This window comes from Anser cygnoides, chromosome 32 (genome assembly GCF_040182565.1).
Source record: "Anser cygnoides isolate HZ-2024a breed goose chromosome 32, Taihu_goose_T2T_genome, whole genome shotgun sequence".
NCBI lineage: Eukaryota > Metazoa > Chordata > Aves > Anseriformes > Anatidae > Anser > Anser cygnoides.
In genome coordinates, this window is record NC_089904.1 from 2,107,501 (window position 1) to 2,131,500 (window position 24,000).

The 24,000-nt window shown below is 46.8% G+C and overlaps 3 protein-coding genes and 2 long non-coding RNA genes across 7 annotated transcripts in view; 2 read left to right on the forward strand and 3 right to left on the reverse strand.

The window, feature by feature from the left end:
• The window catches only part of HOXC6 (homeobox C6), a 13,857-nt gene extending 11,019 nt beyond the window's left edge, over nt 1-2,838 (reverse strand). The window contains exon 1 of one of the 2 annotated variants that reach the window (XM_066985456.1): nt 2,229-2,838. The gene's annotated coding sequence lies outside the window, so the exon portion shown is untranslated. The remainder of the gene's footprint in view (nt 1-2,228) is intronic. The other variant, XM_066985457.1, reaches the window with a different exon arrangement.
• A 4,980-nt stretch (nt 2,839-7,818) lies between these two features.
• Nucleotides 7,819-12,153, reverse strand: HOXC8 (homeobox C8). Its single transcript, XM_013200983.3, has 2 exons — nt 11,371-12,153; nt 7,819-9,472 (listed from the first exon to the last, which is right to left on the reverse strand). Exons 1-2 carry the CDS (start codon nt 11,804-11,806, stop codon nt 9,180-9,182), a joined length of 729 nt encoding a protein of 242 aa, XP_013056437.1. The 5' UTR covers nt 11,807-12,153; the 3' UTR covers nt 7,819-9,179.
• On the forward strand, nt 9,628-14,897 carry LOC125181074 (uncharacterized). Of its 2 annotated transcripts, none has more exons than XR_010827048.1 (3): nt 9,628-9,834; nt 12,444-12,506; nt 13,078-14,897. It is a non-coding gene; the product is annotated as an uncharacterized lncRNA (long non-coding RNA). The 2 variants fall into 2 exon arrangements; XR_010827047.1 differs by lacking the exon at nt 9,628-9,834 and adding an exon at nt 11,605-11,737 and having other exon boundaries at nt 12,441-12,506.
• A 3,830-nt stretch (nt 14,898-18,727) lies between these two features.
• On the reverse strand, nt 18,728-21,410 carry HOXC9 (homeobox C9). Its single transcript, XM_013200982.3, has 2 exons — nt 20,873-21,410; nt 18,728-19,166 (listed from the first exon to the last, which is right to left on the reverse strand). The coding sequence occupies exons 1-2, from the start codon at nt 21,408-21,410 to the stop codon at nt 18,922-18,924; spliced, it is 783 nt and encodes a 260-aa protein (XP_013056436.2). The 3' UTR covers nt 18,728-18,921.
• Nucleotides 21,411-21,609: 199 nt separating this feature from the next.
• On the forward strand, nt 21,610-22,266 carry LOC136788038 (uncharacterized). The gene is made up of 2 exons (XR_010827049.1): nt 21,610-21,750; nt 21,988-22,266. It is a non-coding gene; the product is annotated as an uncharacterized lncRNA (long non-coding RNA).
• Nucleotides 22,267-24,000: the final 1,734 nt, after the last annotated feature.

Below are 24,000 nucleotides of genomic sequence, written 5' to 3' on the forward strand. Positions count from 1 at the left end.
GGGAGCGAGCGAGCGGCCGGGGCCGGCCAGAGGGAGCAGACGGATTTGGTCTGAAAACAATAAAAGATCCCATTTCTGTAATCATGTGGTTCCAATAAACACTCATTGTTTGCTCATAAAATGTCTTTACGACTAGCAGCGTTAGAGGCAGAGCCTTCACACAACGGGTTTGTTGTTGGTTTGGTTTTTTTTTTTTTTCCCCTGCGAACAAAACGAAGGCAAAATCGTCTCTTTCCCAGATTTTTTTTTCGCGTCCCATCCCCAAACCATCTATTTATTTCTGGAAGAAAAAGAAAAAAAAAATCGGGGAAACGCGAGTTGCCTCTGCAAAGCTAAAATAAAAAGATTTATTTTTAGGGGAGAACTGCGGTTGGTTTTGCTGCGGGCAACCCCCGAGAAGCCGATAATTTCCAGCCCCAAAGGCAGGCGCAAGGATTTACCAGATTTCTCAAAAGAAAAGGGAAGAGAACAGAAAGGCTGATCCGGAACTTTTGCAACTTGTCTTTTTTTTTTTTTTTTTCCACCCCACCAAACTTCTTTTTCAAACACTCTCAGCACACCGCAACCAGAAACCACCCGAGAACTTCAGCAACCACTTTCGCTAATTAACTTCTGCGAACGTACGCTGGAAATTAAAATAAGGGAGGCCATTTTTATTTAAAAACCACCAAAAAAAAAAAAAGGCAGCCAGGCAGAAAGTGAGGAGCCAGCGTCCTGCAGGCTTCCCCTTTCTCCCAGCAGCTCCAGCAGTGCCCCTGCCCCTGCCGCCACGGCGAACCCCCAAAATCGCTTACAATAAGCCCAAAAAATCGCCTCCCCCACCCCTCCCCCACCGCACAACAATGTCAGGCTTTATCGTTTATTTGTTGTCTGCCCCTATATATGTGTACATCTGTCTGTCCAGCCCTATACGTGCACACACAGCGCTGCCATCCCCAGCAGCAAATCTCTGCACACACACGAGCTGCTTTTTGTTATTTATTATTATAATATATATATATTTTTTTGAACAAGGAGAATTCATCAAGACAAAAAAAAAAAGGGAGACAACCTCGAGAGGAAATGAAGTCACTACGTTATATATCTCCTTACACGGCACCGGTATATACACGGAGATAGATAAGATTAGATGATGGATGGGTAGGTGGGGAGGGAGGTGGATGGAGAGGTAGGTGGGGAGGTTAGCAGGGGAAGGGTCACCCTTTAAATCTCACGCCTTAAACCTGAATTCAAGTCGCTGCCGGGGGGGGGAAAGAGAGAAATAAGGGAGAGAGGGGAGGGACCTGCATGCAAATAAAACCGAAAAGCCAACACCGTGTTAACCACTTCGCAGGAAAACCAGAGCGCTCCTGAAACTTGTTATTATTATTATTGCTATTATTATTATTTCACGACAGGGAGCTGGTAGCAATTGCTCCTTGCAAGGTGGGGGGGGAATTCAATCAAATAAATGCTCAGCACCCCTCCCGGAGAACTTTACGCCCGAAAGCCGCGAGGTTGCAAAAATAAAGCGACTAAAAGGATGAGCCTTAGGGTGCAGAGATGTTTTTGTTAATCAGCCAGCTCTTAATATTAATTATCGGCCCGGTAATGAAGCTCGCAGCCCCGCGGAAGAGGAGCAGGCCGCGGCCGCTGGCCCTGGCCACTGGGGGGGGGCTGCGGGGGGGGGGGGGGGGGGGGGGAGGAATGGGCGTGCAAGGCCGAGCCTTGTGCACACAATTAGGAGCGCAGCTCATTAAATATGGCACTACCCCAGCCTTGGACGACCCACCCGGGCTGCGCCGGGCCGGCCCCTCCGCGCATGCGTCTCCCCCCCCCCCCCCCTTTATTATTATTATTTATTTAATTTTTTTAAGGAAAAAGTTGAGCGGATGAATTTTTGCTTATTTCTAGACACAGATTTTTTTCCTCCCCCTGCTCCAGCGCGCCCCCAGCCCCCGGCCACCCCCCTTCCACATCCCCCCCCCCCCCTTCTTTTTTTTTTTTTTTTTTCCCCAGCCCCGCAGCCGGCTCCCCGACCTGCCTCCCGCACCCCGAATATGACATCAGCAGCAGCAAACCCTTTTTTCCCCGAATTAACTGCATTTCTGCCGACCCGCAGCAGCTTTCCCTCATATCCAAGCTACACCCCTCGCCTTCCCCTCGCTCGCACCACGATGCATCATTATCCTTAACACCCGGGCTATGGATCATTAGTTACACATTTTAACCAATAAGGGAACACTTACCAGAGGCTCCTGTCTCCCCCTCTCCCTCTCTCTCTCTCTCTCTCTCTCTTTCTGTCTCTCTCTCTTTCTGTTCCACTGACGCTTGCAGCTCAGCTCCACAGAAACATTAAAAAAAAAAAAAAAAGGAAAAAAAAAAAAAGAGGGGAAAAAAAAAAGAAAGATGGAAACAAAAGCCAAACAGTTCTTCTCTGGTTGGGCAAAGGGATGGGGGAAGCTTAAGGAGGAATCTCCCTCTCTCTCTCTTTTTTTTTTTCCCCCCTAAAAAAAAAAAAAAAAAGGTATTTACAACTGCTTGTGCCCCCTCATCATCGCATCCTGCAAAGGAAATGCATTGCGTTTTGCCCCTAGGGGTGGGGAATAGGAGGCGGCAACCAGACGCAGCAGTAAACTCATTAATGCCAAAATGCCCAAAGCAACCAAGAATCCCAACCCCAAGGAGAGAGGGGGGGAAAAAAATCTAGATTTTTTTTGGAAAAAAAAATAATAATCATCATCACGCTAATAATTAAGGGGGGGAAAAATACCATCCTACCCCTGGCACTGCTTGGACTGTTAAAGGAAAGACTACTGCGAAAGAGTCATAAGAGAAACCACAATAAAAAGTTCACGTTCATGGATGGAGTCCACATGACTTCCTGTGGCCAATCCAACTTGTGATTCAGTCGTAAACTTTTATTGCTTAGCTGTAAATTTTCTGCAAACAACCAGGAATGCGTTGCATTTTTGTGACGAGTGCAAATGCTCTCGTCTGTCGCCATGTTTATACAATTCTTTTTTAATATTAGGATTTTTTTTTCCTCTTCGGCCCCCCTCCTTCACTGCCCCCCCCCCCCTTTTTTTGTCTTTTAAGCGACCGCGTTAATATCGGGGAGGTTTCTTTCTCTCTCTCTCTCTTTTTTTTTTTTTTTTTTTTTTTTTTTTTTAAAGATAGACTCGGTTTAATTTGCTGGTTATTAGCTGCTCGGGTTAATTCTCAGCATTTTAACTAAGGAGATCTGGCCTTCAGCACAGAGTCTCCGTGCTGGTAATTAATAAGGGGGGGTAAATAGAGAAAAAAAATCGAGGAAGAGAGGCAGCGGAGATAGAAATGGAGTACGCTGCCTTTAAAATTTGAATGAATTAAATGATGACGGTATGTTAATTATAAAGGCACGGAATTAGACATGAAGAACAAGACGCTCGAGGAAAAAAAAAAAAAGAGCACAGAAAATGGCCATTCCCGACAGCCCCGCCGGGGTCCCTGCGGGACCATCCCTGCTCTTTCACCCAAGGGTGTGTCCGCTGGAAAAAAAAAACCTTCCCAGGGCGCAGAACTGTGGGGTCCCCCCGGCCCCGACCCCAACCCTCGGGGCGAGCCCGGAGCTGCCCGAATCCCACCCAAAACTTGAGCCCGAGGCGCGATATTGACCCCGAAACTCTTGCCTGCTCCCTTCTAAATTTCCTAAACCCACCCAGCGTTATGATTTGCTGGAGGGATATCTACATACGTGTTTTTAAATCATTTAAAGCCTTCCCTATCCTTTTTTTTTTTTTCCCTCCTCCAGCCTCCAGCCTTTTGTTTTATCGCGCCATGGTGTCGGGGATGCGACGGTTTATAAAAGGCGGAATTATTTGGGGGCCCTTTGATTTTATTTTTATTTTTTTTTTTTTTTTAGTTTTATTCTTCCAGGCGAGGGCTCCGTGTAGAGGCTGGGAAATATTGATCGGGGGGGCGAGCGACATTTTTGAGCCGTGTAGAGGCCTGCTTTGGAGGCACGTCGCGAACCACAAGTTGTGTAAATAGGAGACCGCAAAGCCCAGCCTGCTCAGATGCTCCAAAGCGAGGAGCCGCAGAGCTTTCTGATGCTCTTCTCCTTACCCCAAGACGGACAGAAATACACCCACCAGCCTCCCCCCCCTTTCCAATGCCAAATTTTAGCACCCAGGGCCAAGCAATCCCATGCTCGGGGAAGTCTAGCACATTTTGTCGCAACAGCTTTTCCTCCCCAATTTCCCCCTGCGCCTGCACATTCCCAGCGACAGCACAATTCTGCAGGTATTTCTCCTTTCGGCGCCTTAATTTATTTTTAATTGAGAGGGGGAAAAAAGGGGAGGGGAGGGAGGGGGGGGGTCTCCCTCCCTGCCCCTTTCATTTATTTATTTTTTCTCCCCCTGGCTGGATGCGTGTCTGTCTGCCCAAACAACACAAAGGTTGTAATACAACCGGATGGAAGGGAAATTACTTTATTCACTTTACAAACCACCAATAAATTTTATAACAGGTAGTTAAAAGTTACGAGGGGGGAAACTACGACCACAACAGCTTCCAGAGCACAATGGAGACCCCATTTTCCAGAGAGTAGACAAGATAATAAATTCCATAATGTGAACAGGAAATTTTATCCTTGCAGGCAGAAAGTAACCTGTGCACACATTTCCTCGGCAGCATTTCGGGCGATCACTTCGCTCTTTGCATCAGCCCCGTCTATAAAACCGCCTCCCCTCTCCCTTTCTTGGGTCCTGTATTAGCAAGGCTATTTTCGGGGCGGAGGATAAAAGAGTCCGGCATTTAGGGGGGGACAGAGGGGGGGGAAAGTCTGGGAGGCAAAAATAGGACGAGCTGGAAATGGGGCAGAATCGCCTTTTCTTCCCAAGTCTGGCTCGCAAACTTTCCCCCCTCCTCCGCCCCGCTCCCCGGCGCATTTTCCTCGCCACCCTCCTTCCTCGCCGCAATCCGCGCAAAAAAAAAAAAAAAAATTTAATGCCCGAGAAATTCGTTGTCTCTAAAATATAATCTGTGCCCATTTTCGAGTATAAAATCTAAACGAATTTTTTCGCCTAATGGATGCATTATCACACAGCGGCTGCTGTGATTAGAATAATAAATTAAGGCAAAATAAGCAATATGCTCAAACTCAGCTTTTCAAGGAATTATATTTTTCACAAATCACAAATGGAGATCCGAAGGAAATTTGATTGGCTAATAAAAAGCGTGGAATAGGACGATATTTCTTACTTCAGGCGGGTAGATGAGTCTAATTTCAGTAATACCGAAGCTATGATCATTTCTGAATAAGCCACTTTGTGGAGAGCGAATCTTCTTTCAAATTACTTTACCCCATAAAATGGTCTCTTCTCTTTTTCTCTTGAAATGATGGAGTGATTACAGAAATAACTGGATGTCATCTGAAGATGCGACTCTGTTGTGTTGACTACAGAACATAAACATTTACCCCAAAACTAACTGCTGCGGCTGTAGTTTCAATAATTTAACTCCAGACCCTTTTGATAGATAAATGTCATTCCGTAGTATTCGTTCATATAAAACTACTTAGATTTGTGGATTTAAATATGATGGATGGAGTGCGGATACAGCTTCTTCTTTTTTTATTATTATTTTTAAACACTTTGATAAGTTTTCTCTCTCCTTTCCCCCTCGTTGGGAGCAATGTGGGTATTTTCTATGCGAAGGTTTTATCACGATTTTTTTTTTAAGTAACATAGAGGATTTTTTTTCTCACTGAGTTTTTTTGTCGCTCGAATGAATGAGCACAGATACATCCTATGATAGCAAGCGGAGGGAGAAAAAATCCCTTGTTGTAAACGCTGGATAAATATCCCCCAAGAAGAAAGCTCTGTTAGAATAAACCACTCTGTTTTATGACTAATAAAACTGCTTACCTTACGTGCCTGCCCTCGACATGGAAAAGTCTAGAATAAACCTTATTGGTGTTTTTATGCATTTCTTGGGAGATTAACGCCCGTTAACGAGGACATTACAGGCTCTGCGATGGAGGGGAAATATGCCTGTGGTTGTATTTGGTGCAATTCGGAGCGTGCACACACCGGAGCTGCACACACGCATCCCTTTGGCGTTGCACACGCACGCACACGCGTGCACACGCGTACAGGGGCTGCGGCGGCTCAGCCTCATCCCCGGGCAGGATCCGACCCCGCTGATGCGGCTTTCGGTGCCTTTCCCCCCCCTCGTCCACCCCCCGCCCCATTTGCGCTGGCATTGCAGGGGCGTCCGTGCTGCATGCCATGGAATTACGGGGAGAAAAGGGGGGGAAAAGTGGGTGTGGGGGCACCCACCCGAGTCCCTTTTTGCTGTGCGCCGCACAACTTGGCTATTCCTCCTTTTCCAGCCCTCCTGGGCAGAGTCCAGCAATTTCAAGCACTGAGGCATTTAAATCCTTTAAGCTTGGAGGGGTTTGGGTTAAGAATGTCTGAAGCCCACAGACGATCCTCCAGACATAGTTCAGTACATCAGGCTGCATCTGAGGAGCCTTGTGTTTTCTTATCTGCAATATCTGGGTAAACATCCCGTCTACTTCTGCATCCCTGGGCTCTATATGATGTAGTCCATTTATCAACAAGAGAAAAAAAGAAAGAAAGAAAGAAAGAAAGAAAGAAAGAAAGAAAGAAAGAAAGAAAGAAAGAAAGAAAGAAAGAAAGAAAGAAAGAAAGAAAGAAAGAAAGAAAGAAAGAAAGAAGGAAAGAAAGAAAAATACAGATAGACCCGTTTTTACAGATCAATAGACCTCGTTCAACGAAATGAGGTTGGTGCTAAAGGAAATATTTATAAAGTTCACCTTCTACCCGAGAACTACCAGAGAGACCTGAAGGCATCACCGCCAGGTTTTGCCGAAAAACAGAAAAAAAGAGAGAGAGAGACAAATAGAAAAGAAAAAAAAAGGAATGATAATAATTAAAATTGTATTAATAATGCTAGTAGTAGTAGTAGTAGTGGTAATAGCAGTAGTAATGTAGTAATAGTAGCAGTAGTAAAATAAAGGATAGGTTAAGCTGGGGATGTTCTCCGTGGGTAAGGAGGTATGGCTTTGGGGGATGAAAGGGGCTCAGATTTTGCGTCTGGGAAAAGAAAGAAAGAAGTGAATAAACTGCTTGCTCGCCAACTTCATTTTTTGGCGTCTCTCGCCAGCTTTTCCTATAGGGAAATGCGTTGCCACACAGCCCCTGCCTGGTGCCCAGACCTCTAAAGCCCGTCTGATTGCACACCTAATGCCTGCCCAACCTCGCCAACATTCGCCAACGACCGCCTGCGAGCACCGAATTGCCCCACGTCTGGGAGGAAAACTGCGTCCCCTGCCCTGCTGGCACCGCCCGGGCACGGGGGGACCGGGCAGGAGCGGGGGGCCGCACTTCCCCACCTCCCAAATGTCATTTCCCAGCTGGGAGAAGCAAAACCCCCTTGCACACGCTTCACGCCCCCCCAAACACACACCATTCCCCCCCAAAACCAGCTTTTCCCACGGCGAAGGAAGACTTAGCACCGCAGTCATTGCAACATCTCGTTTTTTATTCTTCTTTTCTTTTATTTATTTCTTTATTTATTTTGCAGTCCTACAGCTTCAGCCAGGCAGCATTCCCGGCGTTATTCCCGATTTTCGCGCAGCAGAGGCAGGAGGATGGATCCTGCTGCGCCCCCGAGGTGCTGCCCGCGCCAGATGCGCCCATTGCCTCGCAAGTTACCACCGGGGCTGGGGGCTGAAGGGTGCCAGGAGGGGCTGGGGCACGAAATATCCCCCAGAGCCCCCTCCTCGCCCATCACAGCACGTCCCAAATAAAGACATAGCAGGCAACGCAGTCCTTTTAAAATCTTTTATTATTATTATTATTATAATTATTATTATTTACGTAATGTCTCACGTATACAATACAAATCCACGGTGTCCAGATTTTTTTTTTTTTCTGGCTGAAATTGCTACATTCAGAGGTTGAACACGCAGAACTATGCTTTTACATAAAACAAATGACGATTTTTTTTTTTGTTTCGAGCATGTTGCATTAACAGATAAGTCAAGACAAATAGATAACTATACATTCAGTGCAATTTAGTTCTACACTACTTTATAAGCACAATAAAATAATACAATACTGTGCGTTCTCAACTAGGCAGTTTCAGTTGTTGGGATTTTTTTTTTTATTTTTTTTTCAAGAAAATAAGCAGCAACAAACGACAATAAAACCGCATTACAAATACTTTCAAAGCATGACTCCTTCTATAGGTAGTGATAAAGTACAATACAAGGTGTTTTTTTTTTATTATTTTTTATTATTATTTTATGCTACTTAGTAGCTTGCATCAGGGCAGAAACACAGCTCTCTCTCTCTTAAATAAATTCTGAGCAAGTAAAATTTAGGATACGTAAGCCCCATGTTGATAATAGATCTGATAATTATTGCAGGTTTTCCCTTTAGGTAGTACATGAAGAATTTCGAGTGCTCACACAGCCAGAGGGTAAACAGCGCCTATAGAAATGAATGGGGGGGGGGGGGGGGATTTTGGCCTATCTCAGGGAAAAAGGCATTTTTTTATATACAGCCAGAGCCCGCTGGAAATGGTGCGGGTGTCTGCGGGCGCTCCCAGGTAGGGTCGCCCGTCCTTATCCCGTCCTTATCTCGCAGGGGCTGCAGGAGCGGCCCCTAATAGGGAGCGGATAAATGGCTTGGGGGAAAGAAGCTCTGCCCAACCAGCCCCTACCCGACCAGGCTGAGGAAGCTGGAAGCACCCTCGCACTTCCCCTGGGGGCAAAACCAAGCGAAAAAGGCAAAGTCAAAGCTGTTCAAATAAATACATCTCCTGCACCCATCGCTGGGTGCAGCGAGGCAGGGGGAGCAGGGGCGAGCAGTGACATTTGCTTCCAGGCTTGCTTTGGGCTGCTGGGTGGGGGTTGCTTGGCTTTGCTGGATCATTTTTTTTCCCCTGCTGTTGCAGTCAAGCCAACTATGTATTTATTGAACTAAAAACGCAGCTATTTAAAAAAAAAAAAGGGAGGGGAAAAAAAGTAGGGGAAGTTTCTATGACAATAAAAAAGGCTACAACTGTTTGACAGGTAGTTACTGCTGTGTGAGCCTCTCCATTCTATACTCTATAAAAGCAAATGACCGTCGTAAACATCTCGATTTATCATCTGCCATAAAACGAGACTTCAAGGGGCTGAGAAATCAGTCCTTGCTTTCTTCTTTTTCCTCCTCTTCTTTTTCCTCTTCTTCATTCCCTTCTTCTTCCGTTTTCTCCTCGTCCCTGGCCCCTGGCAGCTTATCTTTGTTGTTTTCTTTTTTCCACTTCATCCTCCTGTTCTGGAACCAGATCTTCACTTGTCTCTCGGTCAGTCCCAGGGCGTGAGAGACCTCAATCCGCCGCTTCCGTGTCAAATACGGGTTGAAGAGGAACTCCTTTTCTAACTCCAGGGTCTGGTACCGGCTGTAAGTTTGTCTGCCGCTGCGTCTTCCGGGAGCTGTAGGACACACAAAAAAAATAACTTCGTGGCTCTCCCCCATCGGAGGCTGCGCTATTCCCTCCCCCGGCCCCCCTCGCCTGGATTTTCCTAGAGAATCTGCTGCCCCCCCCTCCCCCCCCAAAAAAAGCCCCCCTTCAGCCTTTTTGCATACTGAAGGCACTCCGAGAAAGTCGCTGGGTTATTAGGGTTAATAATCATATCGCTGCTATGGGGGGCTGCTAACGTTAGCTGGCTGTCCCTCCCTGGCTCTTTCTGGGGAATATTCAGCTCTGGCTGCTTTTGGATGGGTGTGGGGACGTGGCTGTCAAGCTCATTCACAAAAGAGATGTTTCCAGTTTCCCAAAAGGTGATTCTGTATGGTGAGTCGTGCTGGCCAGCTCAATTAAAAAAAGAAAAAAAAAATCATTTTTTTTCTATGAAGGCTGCATTGTTCACCGTGAAATCCTCCCAGCCTTTCTCCTTCTCCTCCCATTCTCCCGTTCATTTTTTTCCTTTCTTTTTCTTTCCTTATTATTATTATTATTATTTTCCAAAATGTCCACCTCTGTTTTCCTTTTCCAAATCTTGTTCCCAAAATACAGGCTCAGGGTCCTGCTGTTTGATAATATTTACGCCCTGAGAATTAGGATTTTCCATTAAATTCCCTACGCCTGTCCTCTCGGTTATGTATGTCTCTAAAGCACACACATACAGAGATGGATATGTGCCTGTGCAAACACAGAGATTGCATTTAAAACAACTCGAGGTGGACATTTGTAGCAATAGTCAAAGAGAAAGAAAGAGGACGTAGGTATGTGCAGCTGAGCCCCTGCACTTCCTTCTGCAAAGCCCTTTCTTAATGAGAAAAACAATGCATTTGCAAAAAAAAAATATATGTGCTTCAGCTTGAAATGATTGCATCCTTGAGACTACCTCTAGGTCAAAGCTTAGATAAATATCATGTTTTCCTCTGCGTCTATCTCCCAGCCTCTCTGGGCCACATCCTCTCTACATTAGCCAGAGCTCCTTCCTATTTCTTCTCTTTCTCTTTTCTTCTTTCTTTTTCAATTTTCTAGGCGTAGGGAGCTAGGGGAGAAACTTTGGTGCTCTGATTGTCCTTAAAATTAACACTAACCTTCACATGTTTTGAATTAACAAGGCTTCTAGACAACCTTGGTCCTTAGGTGGGGGAAACTTGTACTTTGAAGTATTTAGGTTTCTGTGCAATTATCTGGACTTCACATGAGCAAAGTTCCATTCAGCCCAAATTATTTTGAATTTCCCACCCCCTTCTTTAACCCAGGACAGTATAATGTTCTCCTCCACCCCACCCCATAGCTCTGAGCTAAGTTTCCTTTTCTGCTTAAACTTTTATCTCTAGGCTTTAAGAAACAGATGTAAAGTATTAGTAATACTTATACAAGTTCCCACCTTTCAGGCTTCGTCTCCAAGCGGTTATGAAAGGCTATATGACATTTTAAAGAGCAGTGTATTATCAACATGCAAATAACCTCGTGGGAGCTGTATCTTATTGCCTATCCTCAAGGCAAGCAATAAAAAACAAGTTTTACTTTATTGTGATTTAAGCCTTTTGCAGGGAATCACCTTGCTGGCTCTCTAGTAACTGCTGTCTTGTTTGCTTTCAAAGGTCTTCCTAAAAAGAAGAAACATTAGCACAAAACTGCTCATTCCTTTCATATTTTACATCTACACCTCTTATATTTATATATATATGTATGCATATGTGTGTACGTGCGTGTATATATATATATACATATGTTTGTGCTTGTATATGCATACATACATATATAGATAGACAGACAGACAGACAGACAGAGGGGAGGGAGAGAGAGAGGGAGAGAAAGAGAGAAAAAATAAAGGAAAACATTTAAGGAGGAGGAAAAAAAGGTCCTAACCGTGAGGTCTCATCCATGGGAACATGAGACTGGGAGACGAATTTTGATTTAAATGCCCTTGTCCCTCGCTAGAGTTACTGTTGGAAGACGATTTACAGTCAGGATATTGTACAACAGTCGTCTCTTGCTGAGCACCATAAAGCGATTGCCTCGGTAGAGCTTCATATCCATAGAATTTAGAAGCGTCTCCGTGACACGCCAAGGCGCATGGGTTTTGCTGGTATCCAGAGTTGGAGATGCTCGAGGTTCCGTGGTGGAAAAACTCTTGGACGTGGTGTGAAGGGTGCTGGAAGGTGGGAGCAGTAGTGCCCGGACCATACACGAGAGCATGGCTCCTGCTAACACTTTGTGGAAATCTGCAGTCGTAGTAAGTTGGCTCCAGCGATTCACCGCCTTTGTACTTGGAAAAGAGAGGATTTACAAAGTAGGAACTCATGACCCTCGCATGCAAAAAAAAAAAAAAAAAAAAAAAAAAAAAAGGAAAAAAAGGAAAAAAAAAAAGACGGCTTTAATTCTAGATTAGTGCGAGATTGTCCCTGGACTGTCTCAAGTCCTGCTTTTTAGTGGCTTTTTTTTTTTTTTTTAATGCGATCTCAAAGGCGTTTCATGGTGCCTCTGTGTGTCTGTACGGTTGGTTCTCGGTGCTCTTGACTTCTCTTGTAATCTGTCGGTAGGTAGAGCTCTCTCTCTCAATTTCTCTGTAACTCTGCTCCTTCCCTTTAACACCACAGGCAAATTCCTCAAAATCCCGGTGGTGTGGCTTTTTTTTTTTTTTTTTTTTTCCTCCTCTCTCTCCCCTCACACGCGATATGTACACATCACTCCGCCACACTGAGACAGGCTGCGAGGGAAATGACAGCGATTTGGGGGCGCTCGGGGGGGTTTGTTGGGGGGGGGGAAGGGGTGAAGGAAAGGTGGTGTGTGCCGGGGGGGGGGGGGGCACTCATAGAGCCCTCCTTCTGGGGGGGGGGGAACCCACACCTAACGAGTGGAGGAGGGTGAGGAAAGGTGCGCATTAATATCCACACCCCCCCTTTATTTTATTTTATTTTTTTATTTTTTTTTCCCAGCAGCAGCCTCTTCACTGATGGCAGCAAATACATGCGCTGGGAGGTCAGCCTAGGTAACCTCAACAGGTAAAGGGAGCCCAAGCAGCCCCCCCTTGCCCTCCCCATCACCCCCCACCCCCTCCCCCCCCCACCCCCCCCAAAAAAAAAAAAAATCGGGGTGAGCTTCTGCAAGGGCTCAGCCCCCCCTCCGTGGGGTCGCCCGCTTGCAAGGGGGGGCTGGAAGGGGCTAGGGGGGTGCCCCCCTGTTGTTGTTGTTGTCATTGTGTTGGGGTTGGGGGGGGCTGTGAGGGAGGGTTACCTCTGTGGGGCTGGTCCCACCTAGAGGGGGGAGTAAAGGAGGGTGGGGGGGTGCTTGGAGGCGCAGAGCCCAGATTCCCCCCCCCCCCTTTTTTTCCCCCTTTTTTTGGTTGGTTTTGCTTTTTTCCCCCCTTTTTTGGTGGGGTGTGTGTGTTGTTGTTATTGTGGTGATGGTGGTTGGAAGATTGGAATCAAACAAGCAAACAAAAGCAAAAAGGCAGCGAGCGGGCGAGGGAAGCTTCTCCTTATTGATTGGCTGCTTCTTGCTGTCCTTCTTTTAAGAAAATAAAGGCAGAAAATTATGGGGAGTTATTTTTTTTTTTTCGTGCTTCCTTTCGAGCCAACCACTGAAAATCCACGGCTGGAAATAACAGGGAAGCGTCCTTCCAAGGGAATAAAGTAGACCATTGCTTAAAGAGAGCTACTTTGGAAGAAAGAGGAAAAGTGAGACAGAAAGTATGTGCTCCCTTTTGTGCATGTACCAGGGGGCTTCGCCTGTAAAAAAAAAATAACCATCGGCATTTTTGCTCGCTCTTGCACATTGGGATTTTTCCGTCGTTGGCAGTGGTGTTGGCGTGCCCCTCTCCCAGACTTTTTGCACCGTGAGTGACCACTCGCTGCAACATTTCACTTCGGACACTTCATTTTACGACCGCACGAAGGAACTCAGCTCATTAAAAAATCACCTCAAATCACCGGGATTCGCCTTAATTTTTCAAGGCGTGGGTAGGGGAGTGGGGGGGGGAGACACTTCGCAAAGGAATATTTTCCGTAGAGTCCCGAGCCGCCAAAAATATCCACCCCACGTCTGTAAATGACATAGTGTTATACCAGTCCCCGTGTTTCCTTCAAAAGTCTACAGCCCTTTAAATGTTTCCCTCATGTTCCTCCACAAAAAGCAGCCTAATTATTTTCAGAAGAGACCTGGGGAACTCTGACCGATTTCAAGTGTGGAGGGAGAAAATCCCACCTCAGCTGCGCTTGCAGAGGTGATTTTAGGTGTTTTTCTTCTCAGCAAAGGTCACATTCTCGATTTTTTTGAGGCACGGGGTGGCTCAACCCTCTGGTGAGACAGAAACTGGATTTTTTAGCAGCTCCTTTCCCAAGAAGAGGAAAAGGCACAGTAGCTGCTCAGTCCATCTTTATTAGATTTTCAGAAATAGGGGGTGTATTTTTCCCTTCAGAAGGGCTACATGTGTTGGGTTTTTCCTCCCCGTATGCAGACAATGAGCTGTGCAGGAGAACAGTGATTTTTCCATCGCCTATTGTGAAAATACTTTTAAAAAACAAGCTGCGTTAGTTGTGAAGAAATAGTCTCCATACCCGAATAATCTCAAGGACGGCACAATGACCATATTCATTTTGCCAGCACGCACCCACCTTCGTCCTCCCTTCCCCAGGTTGCCCATTCCCTAGAGAAACCCCCCAAAACAGGAGAAAAGGGCAGCTAGGGACAGAGGCTCCTTAATTAACAGCTAATAGTCGAGGTAACTATTTTCCTCCTCTAATCAATAGCATTTCTATTTTTAAAATCCCAGTGCCTGCCCATGCAATAAACGCTGCTGTGCAAATAGAAGGATGGGAAAGCACAAAAAAAAAGTTGTCAGGTATGGGCATTTCGGGCTGCTATCGGGAAGAAATGCTGCATTTTTCGAACCTTTATCCCCGGACGCAGTAAGCAAAGGTGCACCGAGTATTTCAACAGCCGGAGTCATACCTAGGCTGGGAAATAAATGTTTGCCTTCAGTGACTGTGAAAGAAAGGATCCCCCCCACCTTTCCAGATTTCATGAAATAAGATATATGCGATTGCCTACTTCATTTTAAAGGAAATATCTTGACATTTAGTGTCTGGGGAAAGTGCTGCTCTTTGTCTCTACTGTTTTGGCTGTGTTTGGAGGTGTGGATGGGTGTGGGGTAATGTGCCTTGCGGGTGCATGCGCTTCACTCTGGCGTTAGCGGTGCGGCTGTATTGTACTTTTAGGTGCTTCATTGTACACTCCCGGAGTTTATTTTATGCCCCCCCCCCCCCCCCCTGCCCTGACCTTCACTGGAAGATGTCATTCCCTCCTTCCCCACCCCAAAAAGGAAGAGGCTTTGGAGAGATACGTGACGTGAGTCAATAAAGGAGAAAAAAAAATAATAAAAAAACACGCTTGGATATAGGCAATTTCTCTGCAAGCATTTTTATGCATTTATGCGCTCCCCGCGCCGTCAGATGTCAGCCCTGAGCGCTGCTCCGCGTTAAAATATACATATATATATAGGGGAAAAAAAAAAAAAGGCAATTTATATTTTTCTCAGCGCGGTGCAAAGCGGAGGGAGGGGGTGGTGGTGAAGCCAGGCGGCCCCGTGCCCCCCCCCTTCCTTTTCTTCCATCCCTCCCCAGCCGGACCCTGCGCGGGGCCGCTCCGCGGGCGCGGGGGAGCCGCGGGTGCGGGGCGCGCTCCCCGCTGCGCGCAGCCCCGCGCTAAGATTGGGCAACAGCGCCATCTCGCGGCCGCCGTGGGGCGCAGCGCCCCGGGCGGTTTGGGGGGGCCCCTGCAGACCCCCGAAGGTCCCCGGGCTCTGCGTTTTAACTGACCCCCCCCTTCACCTCCTCCTATTTCCCCCGGGGGGGCGAACGGAGCCTCCAGCAGCGCAGCGGGGCGGCAGGGAGCACTATATAAACACAAGGATTTTTTTTTTCCCGGGGGGGGGGGGGAAGACTGTTTTCCTCTCTCCCCCCCAGTCTTTCACCCATTAAAAAAAAAAAAAAAAAAAAAAAGCAGCACAATGTGTGTACACACGCACGCAGGGCCAAACAAACCCACCAGATGTGCCACCACCCCCCACCCCCCACCCCCCCCCCGCAGCCTCCCCGCTTTTATCAGTTTTGGCTTGGGGTTGGGGTTTTATTTTATTTTTTTACCTCCCCTCGTCCGAGGGGGTCTGTTGTTTGTAGCTTGTAGACAAAACATTCCAATAATCCGGTTTCAAAGAGAAGAGCACCCACCTTATTTAAACCATAAAGCAATTAAAGCCAGACGTCTAGCCAGATCTAGGGTCCTGTTTTGTTCGCTCCTATTCAGCCCCGCATAGCAGTGAGACAAACAGAGTTGTAAAAGTGGCATTTTTTTGGCTGCGGAAATGTACCTATGGACAGCTGTAGGGTCCTGTCGGTTTTGTGTGCCTTACAAAAGGGCAGATTTGAAACCCGGCACACACAAACCACACACGCACCCGACACACCGAGGACCTTATAGACACGCACATATATTAAACATACATATTTCTATCTCCGTGAGCACGGGCTGAGCCATAAGCACATCTTTACCTCTCTCCCTGGGCAGAAATACATGTGCATGTTCACCAGCGCAGGCACACAATAGCTGTATCAGTATGCGTCTGCACACACGCGCCATATGTCAAAGAATGCCGAAATTGGAGCATTTTGATGCATTAATCCGGGGAAAGGCTGGCCACGAGCTGTGCTGCTCGGTGATGGCCGGTTGCTGTTTTTTTTTTTCCTTTTTTTTTTTTTTTAATCTTATTATTATTATTTATTTTAAACCACACTGGGGTTTTTTTCTCCACTGGAGGAGGCGAGGGCTGCGGTGGCGGAGAAATTCAATGGCTGAGCTGCACCAGCGCAGCCTCCCAGCAGGGCCAAATGGCATTTTATAACTGGTGCAACCCTGCACCGGGGGGTGAGGATACCGGGGGCCTTGCACATGAACTAAAACTGCGGCAGGATTTTAACCCAACCCAACCCACCACCAACAAAAGAAAGCCCCGGCAGCAGCTCGGTGCAGACAAAGGGGCATCTCCTCCGCTGCCCGTCGGCTCTAATGGGACCGGAGGCTGAGCGGAGGCTGCGGCAGGGAGGAAGAGGCTGGGGAGGGAGGGGAGGGCTGGGGGAGGGAGGGAGCAGGCTGTGGTCTCACTGGAAATGAGATCCGTTTGAATGAAAGGGGGCCAAAATGAACTTCCATACATCATGTCTTTTCAACATCGCTAAACACTCCTGACAAGCCCCTCCAGAGAGCCGGGTCCGAAACTGCCTCCAAAGTCCTGTCCAAATGATGATTGGGATTTTCTCTTAATTAATAACAATAAAACGGAGAGATTTCTCTCCTCTCGCCAAGAGGAGGTGGGCGAGCAGCTTCTCAAACCTGCAAGATTTCATCCTTTATTCGAGCCGGGATGAACGCAGACAGAGAAGCAGACGGGAGGGAAAATAATATTAATAATAACAATAATAAAAATGAATTGACACGAGGTAGAAAGATCCCCCCCCCTCCTTTTTTTCTTTTTTTTTTTTTTTTTGGTCCATAAATCTTCACTCTGCTAAAATGTTTTCTAACCTGACCATTTCATTGCGCTCGTTAAGGTTTTCCAAACAGACCTAGCACAAAACTGGGATTGTAAAAGGGCTTTTAGCTTCCCTTGCTCCAGGGATGGCTCCGCTGATAGACCGCGGTGCGCCTGTCCCCCGCCGGTGACAAAAATAGAGCCCGCTTTAAAAGCGAGGACACAAATCAGGGAAGAGAAAAAAAAACTCCAAATGCTTAAGCAAGAAATATTAAAGAGCAATATTTTATGAGATCAGCAGAAGTAATCGCTTCCAGATTTTTTTATTTCGGAGGAACTGGGACGAGGGCGACAAACGTATCTTGCTCGCCTGATCTGGTTTTGATTAGAAAGATTAAAACGCTGCTCCACTCATTTCATTAAAGAAAGGGACCTATAACAAGTTTTTATGATTAAACATCCCTCGCTGCTCATTTTTTATACAATCTCCTGCCTCTTGTTTCTCATTCAGCAGCCTGGAAAGCGCCCAGAGAAGGAGCCATTGATAAATCCCGGCTCTAGCGCGCTGTGGGCAGCGTTTTCTCGCCTCTGCACAAGCCCCTGCAGCTCCAGAAAGCCCCGACCCACTTCGCCCTGGCAGGACGGTGGGGTTTGACCTTTCCGCAGCCAACAGCCTCCCCCCCCCCTTTTTTTTTTTATTTCCTCCCCGTGTAGGGCCAAGGGAGGGAAATCTGCCTTTTTGTCTTCTAGCCCGAAAAATCGCAGAGTGCCGCATCGCCACCACGCATTGCTTTATTTCCCCTGCTCTTTCTTTCCCGCAGCTCCTCTCCACCCGAGCCTTTTTTTTTTTTTAATCCTTTTTTTTTTTTTTTTTTTTTTCCCCTTCCTCCTGGGCAGCTCCGGCTGTCTTGCGAGGAGCAGCACTTCCAGCAGTGCTCCAAGTTTTGGCAACCCATCGGTATCGCAGAAGCTCCCCCTGAGCGGATGGCAGAGAGCGGATGCCTTTGCCAGCTCCTCTATTCCCAGCATCCATATTTAGGCTTTTTACATATACTTCGATTGCCTGGGGTCATAAATTAGTACAATTAATTATCCCAATCTAAAAATTGATGGCACATATAACCCTTACCTCAGCGCCTTTTATTATGGTACTGTGAAATATAAAAGTGCTGGGGAAGGAAGCAGAAAGCTCCGCTCTCCTCTGCCTGCGGGGGATGCCCGGGTCCACCCCGCCGAGGCTGCGGCACCGGCACCGGCAAAGCCCCGGGGCTGCTCCTCTGCAGAGGGCTCTGAATAAAGACACCTCCATGATGAGATTTTTTTTTCTTTTTTTTTTTTTTTTTTTTCTCCGTGACGTTAGGTATATTTACATAGAGCTGCTCTACAATAGCGAACATAACAATATTACAGAACGGTTCTGAGACGAGAATAAAATACACAAATAAGTACAGCAGAAACGTTCAACACCATGACAGAACATCATTGAGCCATATTCCCTTCAGTCTCTTTTCTCTGTTTCCTCTCTTTTGTACAAAATATTCACTCACGAGCTCACGGAATTAAAAAATAAAAATACTGGATCAGTTTAACTTATGAAATAAAATACTAAAAAAAAAAAAAATTCAAGTACTTCTTGTGTTTGTTTTCTGAGGAGGACAAAACAAAAAAATGAGGAAGAAGAAAGGAAGAGAAAACAACCCCCCCAAACATCTTTCTTTTATTTAGTTGCATTTTAGAAAAGACTCGTGTCCCAAAACGCTTGCTGTGTTTGCCTATAATGCTAAACATTCATCCGCACATTCAAAGTCAGAAACATTTCAACCCCCAAAAACAGCCTCTTTTTTTTTTTTTTTTTTCCACCCTCGATTCTCATTGACTGGACTTTGCCAACTTTATTGCTGTTCTTTATCGGTTTTTTCTTTATTCATTTTCTTCATTTTCATTCGCCTGTTCTGAAACCAGATTTTGACTTGGCGTTCAGTGAGATTAAGGACTCTGGCTACTTCGTACCTCCGGTCCCGTGTAAGGTACATATTGAATAAAAACTCTTTTTCCAGTTCCAGGGTCTGATACTTTGTGTAAGGACATCTTTTCTTCCTCGTGGAGCGCGCATGAATCCAATTTGCGACGGGATTGTCTGAGAAAGAAGATATTTTTTTTTTTTTTTTTGGAAAAAGAAATCAATGTATACAGCTGCCTTTCTTCCCTCCCCCCTCCACGTCCTGGCGTGTCCATAGAAAGAAACCTGTTTAATTAGCAGATCTTACCTAAATATTTTAAGTGACCTTCAGAAGAGTTTAATCTGTTTATTTTGGAGGGGTCATTTCCTTTTCTTTTGCTGCTGTTCTCACATAAAAGTTTCAGTAAATAAAACTGTAGCAATGGGTTTAAAATAATAATTATCCACATGACTGCTACTAGCAGTAATCTAAGAACATAGTCATAAAAAGTCAAAATTCCCACCATTTCATAGGCCCATAAACTCTTTTTACAACCTCAGCTCTCCAATACTTTCCCTCGAAGCTTTCACAGACCTGGAAAGTCCGGTTTATTTTTGTAATATCTTAAGATGACACTCGAGGTGCCCCCCTGGCTCCCAGAAATAGCTTTTTCCTAGCCTTTAGGACCTCGCACAGCCCCACTCGGCTGGGCAGGGAGAGCGGTGCTCGCCTCCTTCGCTCTCTCCCCGTTTTAGGGAGCTCCCTGGCAGCCAAAAGGCAGGCGTTCGCCCCCTGATTCCTCGCCTGATTTTTATCACGAGGGTGCCTGGCACCGGCCCGCGTGTAATAAATAGAGGTGTGAGATAGGCAGCGAGATACAGAGCCACAAAGGTGCTCCCAGCTGCTGCCACCCAGCTCAACACTCGAAAACCGCCTTTCCAGCCCAAAGTTAGGCCAGGAGGTGCAGCCTGCACATGGTGCACCCCGGCCCCCCCCTGCTAGCCCCACGGCTGGGGCTGAGCCCAGCTCCAGCGGGGGTTTTGCAGCAGTTTTGAGGCAGACCGGGTCCCCGCTTGCAGTCTGGAGGTGCGGGTGGTGCTGGTGGTTACCTGACCCCGCTGCTGCCCCCCCCCTCCCCGTGTTCAAGGTTTCGTGGTGCTTGTTTTTTTTCCCTCCCTCTCTCACTTGGGCTGCAGAAGATGTTTCTTCAAGTGTATGGTCCAATGTCCTGCGCTCGCTGCCTTTTGCCCCCAGCTGCCTGCGCGCACTCAGCTCTTGCCTTCCCCATCCCAATTTTCCTCCTCGCTCCTTCTCCCCCCGGCCCCCCCGCCCAGGGTACCCACCTTTTCCTTTATTCCCACGTGCTGGGATATTTTAGGAACAATTGCACGGGTGCAGCTCCTCTTGATTTTTCAAACAGATAAAGAGACACCTCTGCATTTATTCAGAGAGCCTCCTTTCCCCTCCCAAACCCCCACAGCAACACGTTCACTTCCAGCCAGCAGGGAGATAGCTGCAGCTCGTCCTCCTTCTTTGAAAGTGGAAATATTTGAAAGCAAAGAGGGTTCTCCCCCTGCCTAGCCCCCTCGCACACGCACTCCCTGCCTTGCATTTCCTTCCTTTTTTTTTTTTTTTTTTTTTTTTTTAATTCCCCCCAGTGGAAGGTGATGAATATTTGATCAAAGCAGCCAACAGCCCCCCTGCAAAAATAGCCTAAACAGCCCAAAACAAAGTACAGATATTCGCTCTCAGGCTCTGCTAGGCGGACTCTCTCAAACCCCCAGATCTTCCTGCATATCTGGAGTTTTAGGGTCGGGCTCTCTAAGGTAATTTCATTTTATTGAGTACGGTCCTGGAAGCTGTAATGCCTCCCCGGTTGTAAACAAGAATGACTTCGACTTACTAGGGTCTAATTCGTGCTTTTCTTCTTTGTGTTTGCTGGAAGCGATGGCTTCGGACTCCGGGGAAGGAATTGTCTGCGCTGCTCTGTCTCTCAGCTCCCCGGGAGCCGCGTACATGTAGTCCGGGTAGCCGCGGCCGTCCGCGGGGCCGCATTCTGCCCTCCGCCCGGGGAAGGCGTCGGGTTTGAGGCCGTAGGGGCGGCCGCCGGGTGCGAAGGCCGGGAAGGAGACGGCCCCGGCGAGGGGCTCCAGCCAAGTCCGCATGTACCTGGGCTCGGCCCCCACGGGCGCCTGGGGGGCGTACGGGTGGTAGCCCACGGACGACTGGGAGTGCACGGGAGCCCAGGAGGTTGTAAAAACGGCCGGCTTGGGGGCGAAACTGCAGGAAGGAAAGTCGGCACAGTCCGGGACTAATCCTGAAGGTCTGGCAGCAGCCGGGTGGGAGGCAGTGGTGGGGAACCTGGAGGCCAAGAGCTCTTCGTTTTCATGGCTTATCAAGGAGTCTACATAGTAGTTGCTTATGGGGCCAGAAGCCGACATGGTTCCCCCTCTTTTACATTCATAAGATTATTGTATGAACTGTATGTGTACTTTTTATCTTCTCATAGAACAATCAGGGCAGGTAATTATTTTTTCAGCCTTTCCCAGTTTGCCATTGGCTGCCCGCCCTCACGTGATTGTATTTACCCAAAAATATAGCGTGGATCAATCCGCAGGTCTTTTTTTAATAGCGCCTATGCGACCTGGCTTTTGCTAAAAGCGCTGGAAATAACGCGGAGCGGGGGAGGCGGGAGGCGGCTCCGCGGGGGCCGGGGGCTGCCCTGCCCGAGCCGGGCACGGCGACCCCAGGGCTGAGGAAGGTGGAAGGTAACCGGGGAAGGTAGCGCAGGAACTATTTCTTGACGTAATTTGTCTCTGTCCTTCGATTCTGCAGCTCCCAGGCTAGGCTGGCTACGTGAAAATTGAATATCTCGGGTGGCGAGGGGAGCGGGGCGAAGTGGGCTTAGAGTTGGGCTCCCCACCGCACTTCGCCAAAGGACCGTGGGGGGAGAGGCTTCTAGGCACAAACGGAGCTTTTGTCATCTTTTTTTTTTTTTTTTTTTTTTTTTTTTTCCAGCGATGTCTAAACCGTCAGCCTGCCTAACAGCTGAGAAATCTGGGGGGCACAGGCACATCCATTCCTGCTTTGCAAAATAAGTGTCTTCCGGAGGAAAACCAAAATGTGTAGATGTGAGGAGCACCTTTGAAAAGAGGAAGGGAAAATAATAACACCACCACCACCACTTAAAAAAAAAAAAAAAAAAAAAGGAAAGAGCTTTTGCAGTGAAAGGCTGCATTATTCGGCAAGTAGTCGTGGATGTTTTTATGTCCTTCAATAAAATTTTTACGAGGATCATTTGATTGTTCATAAATGTGTCGTTCATTAAATAAAACTGTAAGACTGACTTTCAGCTATAAGGCGTAGCTGAGGATGGGAACGCTTTTGCGTATTAGGAGCGAGAAACAATGTGTGGTTGGCACATGATTGTTCTGATTTTTGTTTTTTTTAAACGCGTGGAAACTTTTCTTTTTGCACCAAATCGATTGAAGAAGTTGGGAGCGTTAAAAAATCCGTGATACCCTGCCTGCATTTTGAGAGAATAACCTTTCCTTTGTAAGGAAAGACAGGTAGGTAAATAGCTCACGCCCATTGGAGTCTGAAAGAATGGAGTTAGGCTATTTCTCTGGAAAGAAAGAAAGAAAGAAAGAAAGAAAAAAGATACCGAACCAAAAATAACCTCTCATTATTTTTTTTTTCCAAGAAACCAAACAAGAAAATAATAATCTGGATTGTCTAGGCTCTCCAGGGCTATTCATCACCTCGGGTTTTATAGGACTGGGGTGACATGGTGGGGAGAGAGGAAAATGGTCAAAATTTGCAAGAACAAGAAAAAGTGTGGGCTCAGAAAGCGGTGGTGGTTCCTCCTAGGGAGAGACAGGCAGGCAGGAAGGCACAGGGGGTGGGCAGTGTGTCTCCAGTGATGCAGCGTTCACCAGTGACACACGCTCTGTACAGTCTGTGCAGGTCCCATGAACACACATGACAGAATTGTATTCCCTTTTTTTTTTTTTTTTTTCTCTCAGCAACTTGCATGGGAAATTCGAGCATTAGGAGAAAAGGGATTAAAGCAGATCCGGGCACAAACAGGCAAGAAGGCGTGATGCTGCGAGGAGAGCCCCCAGACCCTCCAAAGTTACATGCCTCAGCTGAGCCAAGATAAAATCCTGCACCTTAATTCGAGTAAAAAGCTGCAGCAGGCTGCCCTTGCAGCTGCTAGAAATAAGATTTCCCTCTCAGAAAATAGGGAAGGCTTTAAAAGAAAAATATGAGGGGGGGGGGGGATGTTTGTGAAGGGATTCAAGGTTTTCCAAATTCGAAGGGAAGAGACATCAACTCGGTCACCCACAGAATTTATTCCTCGTTCCGTTTTAAGTCCCCTGCTTTATGTGAGCCCTTAAAGGGAAATATTCCTGCAGGAGTAGAACGTCTTCTTTGGCCTTTATCGAGACCAATTTATCTGTCAATCACAACCCTCCAATGACGGTTATTTTTATGTTCACGAGAAAAAAAATATATGATCATCATTCTTTTATCTATTCCCATTTTAAAAATACTTACTGTGCAAGGCTTAATATACTGGGAGGTGACATGTGCAGGGGAAAAAGCAGCTTGGCTTTTCTACTTTGGTGGAATATTCTTAAGAAAATCCTTACAAAAGAAGGGTTGTCTGCAGGCATATATGCAGAAGGGAAGAGAGAGAAAGAAAAAGAGGCAGAGAGAGAAGGAGGGAGAGAGAAAGGGACTGAGCATGCAGAGGGAGAGAAGCACCGAAAAGCAGAGGAAGTGGGGACGTTTTCCAGAGGAAAAATATGTCAGAATATACCACAGACGAACCACAAAACGAGCAGAAATTACCCAAGCAACAGAGTTATAATGAGGAGCAGCAGTTTTTGTAACCTTAATGCAAGCAGACAAGGTCACTAAATTAGTCGTGGATGGTGCATTTTGGTGTTACACAAAGGCAAACATATCTTGCAAAGATTTCTTTTATTTACACGGAAACCTCCAGCACATAGAATTATTCACTCC

What these genes read in the sequence shown, in the direction of transcription:
- HOXC8 (XM_013200983.3), bottom strand. Translation starts at nt 11,806, where the DNA reads ATGAGTTCCTACTTTGTAAATCCTCTCTTTTCCAAGTACAAAGGCGGT. An exon ending in CCCATGGATGAGACCTCACG is followed by an intron (nt 9,473 to 11,370) that starts GTTAGGACCTTT and finishes TGTGTCCTACAG; the next exon opens with CTCCCGGAAGACGCAGCGGC.
- HOXC9 (XM_013200982.3), bottom strand. Translation starts at nt 21,410, where the DNA reads ATGTCGGCTTCTGGCCCCATAAGCAACTACTATGTAGACTCCTTGATA. An exon ending in AAAGCACGAATTAGACCCTA is followed by an intron (nt 19,167 to 20,872) that starts GTAAGTCGAAGT and finishes CTTCTTTCTCAG; the next exon opens with ACAATCCCGTCGCAAATTGG.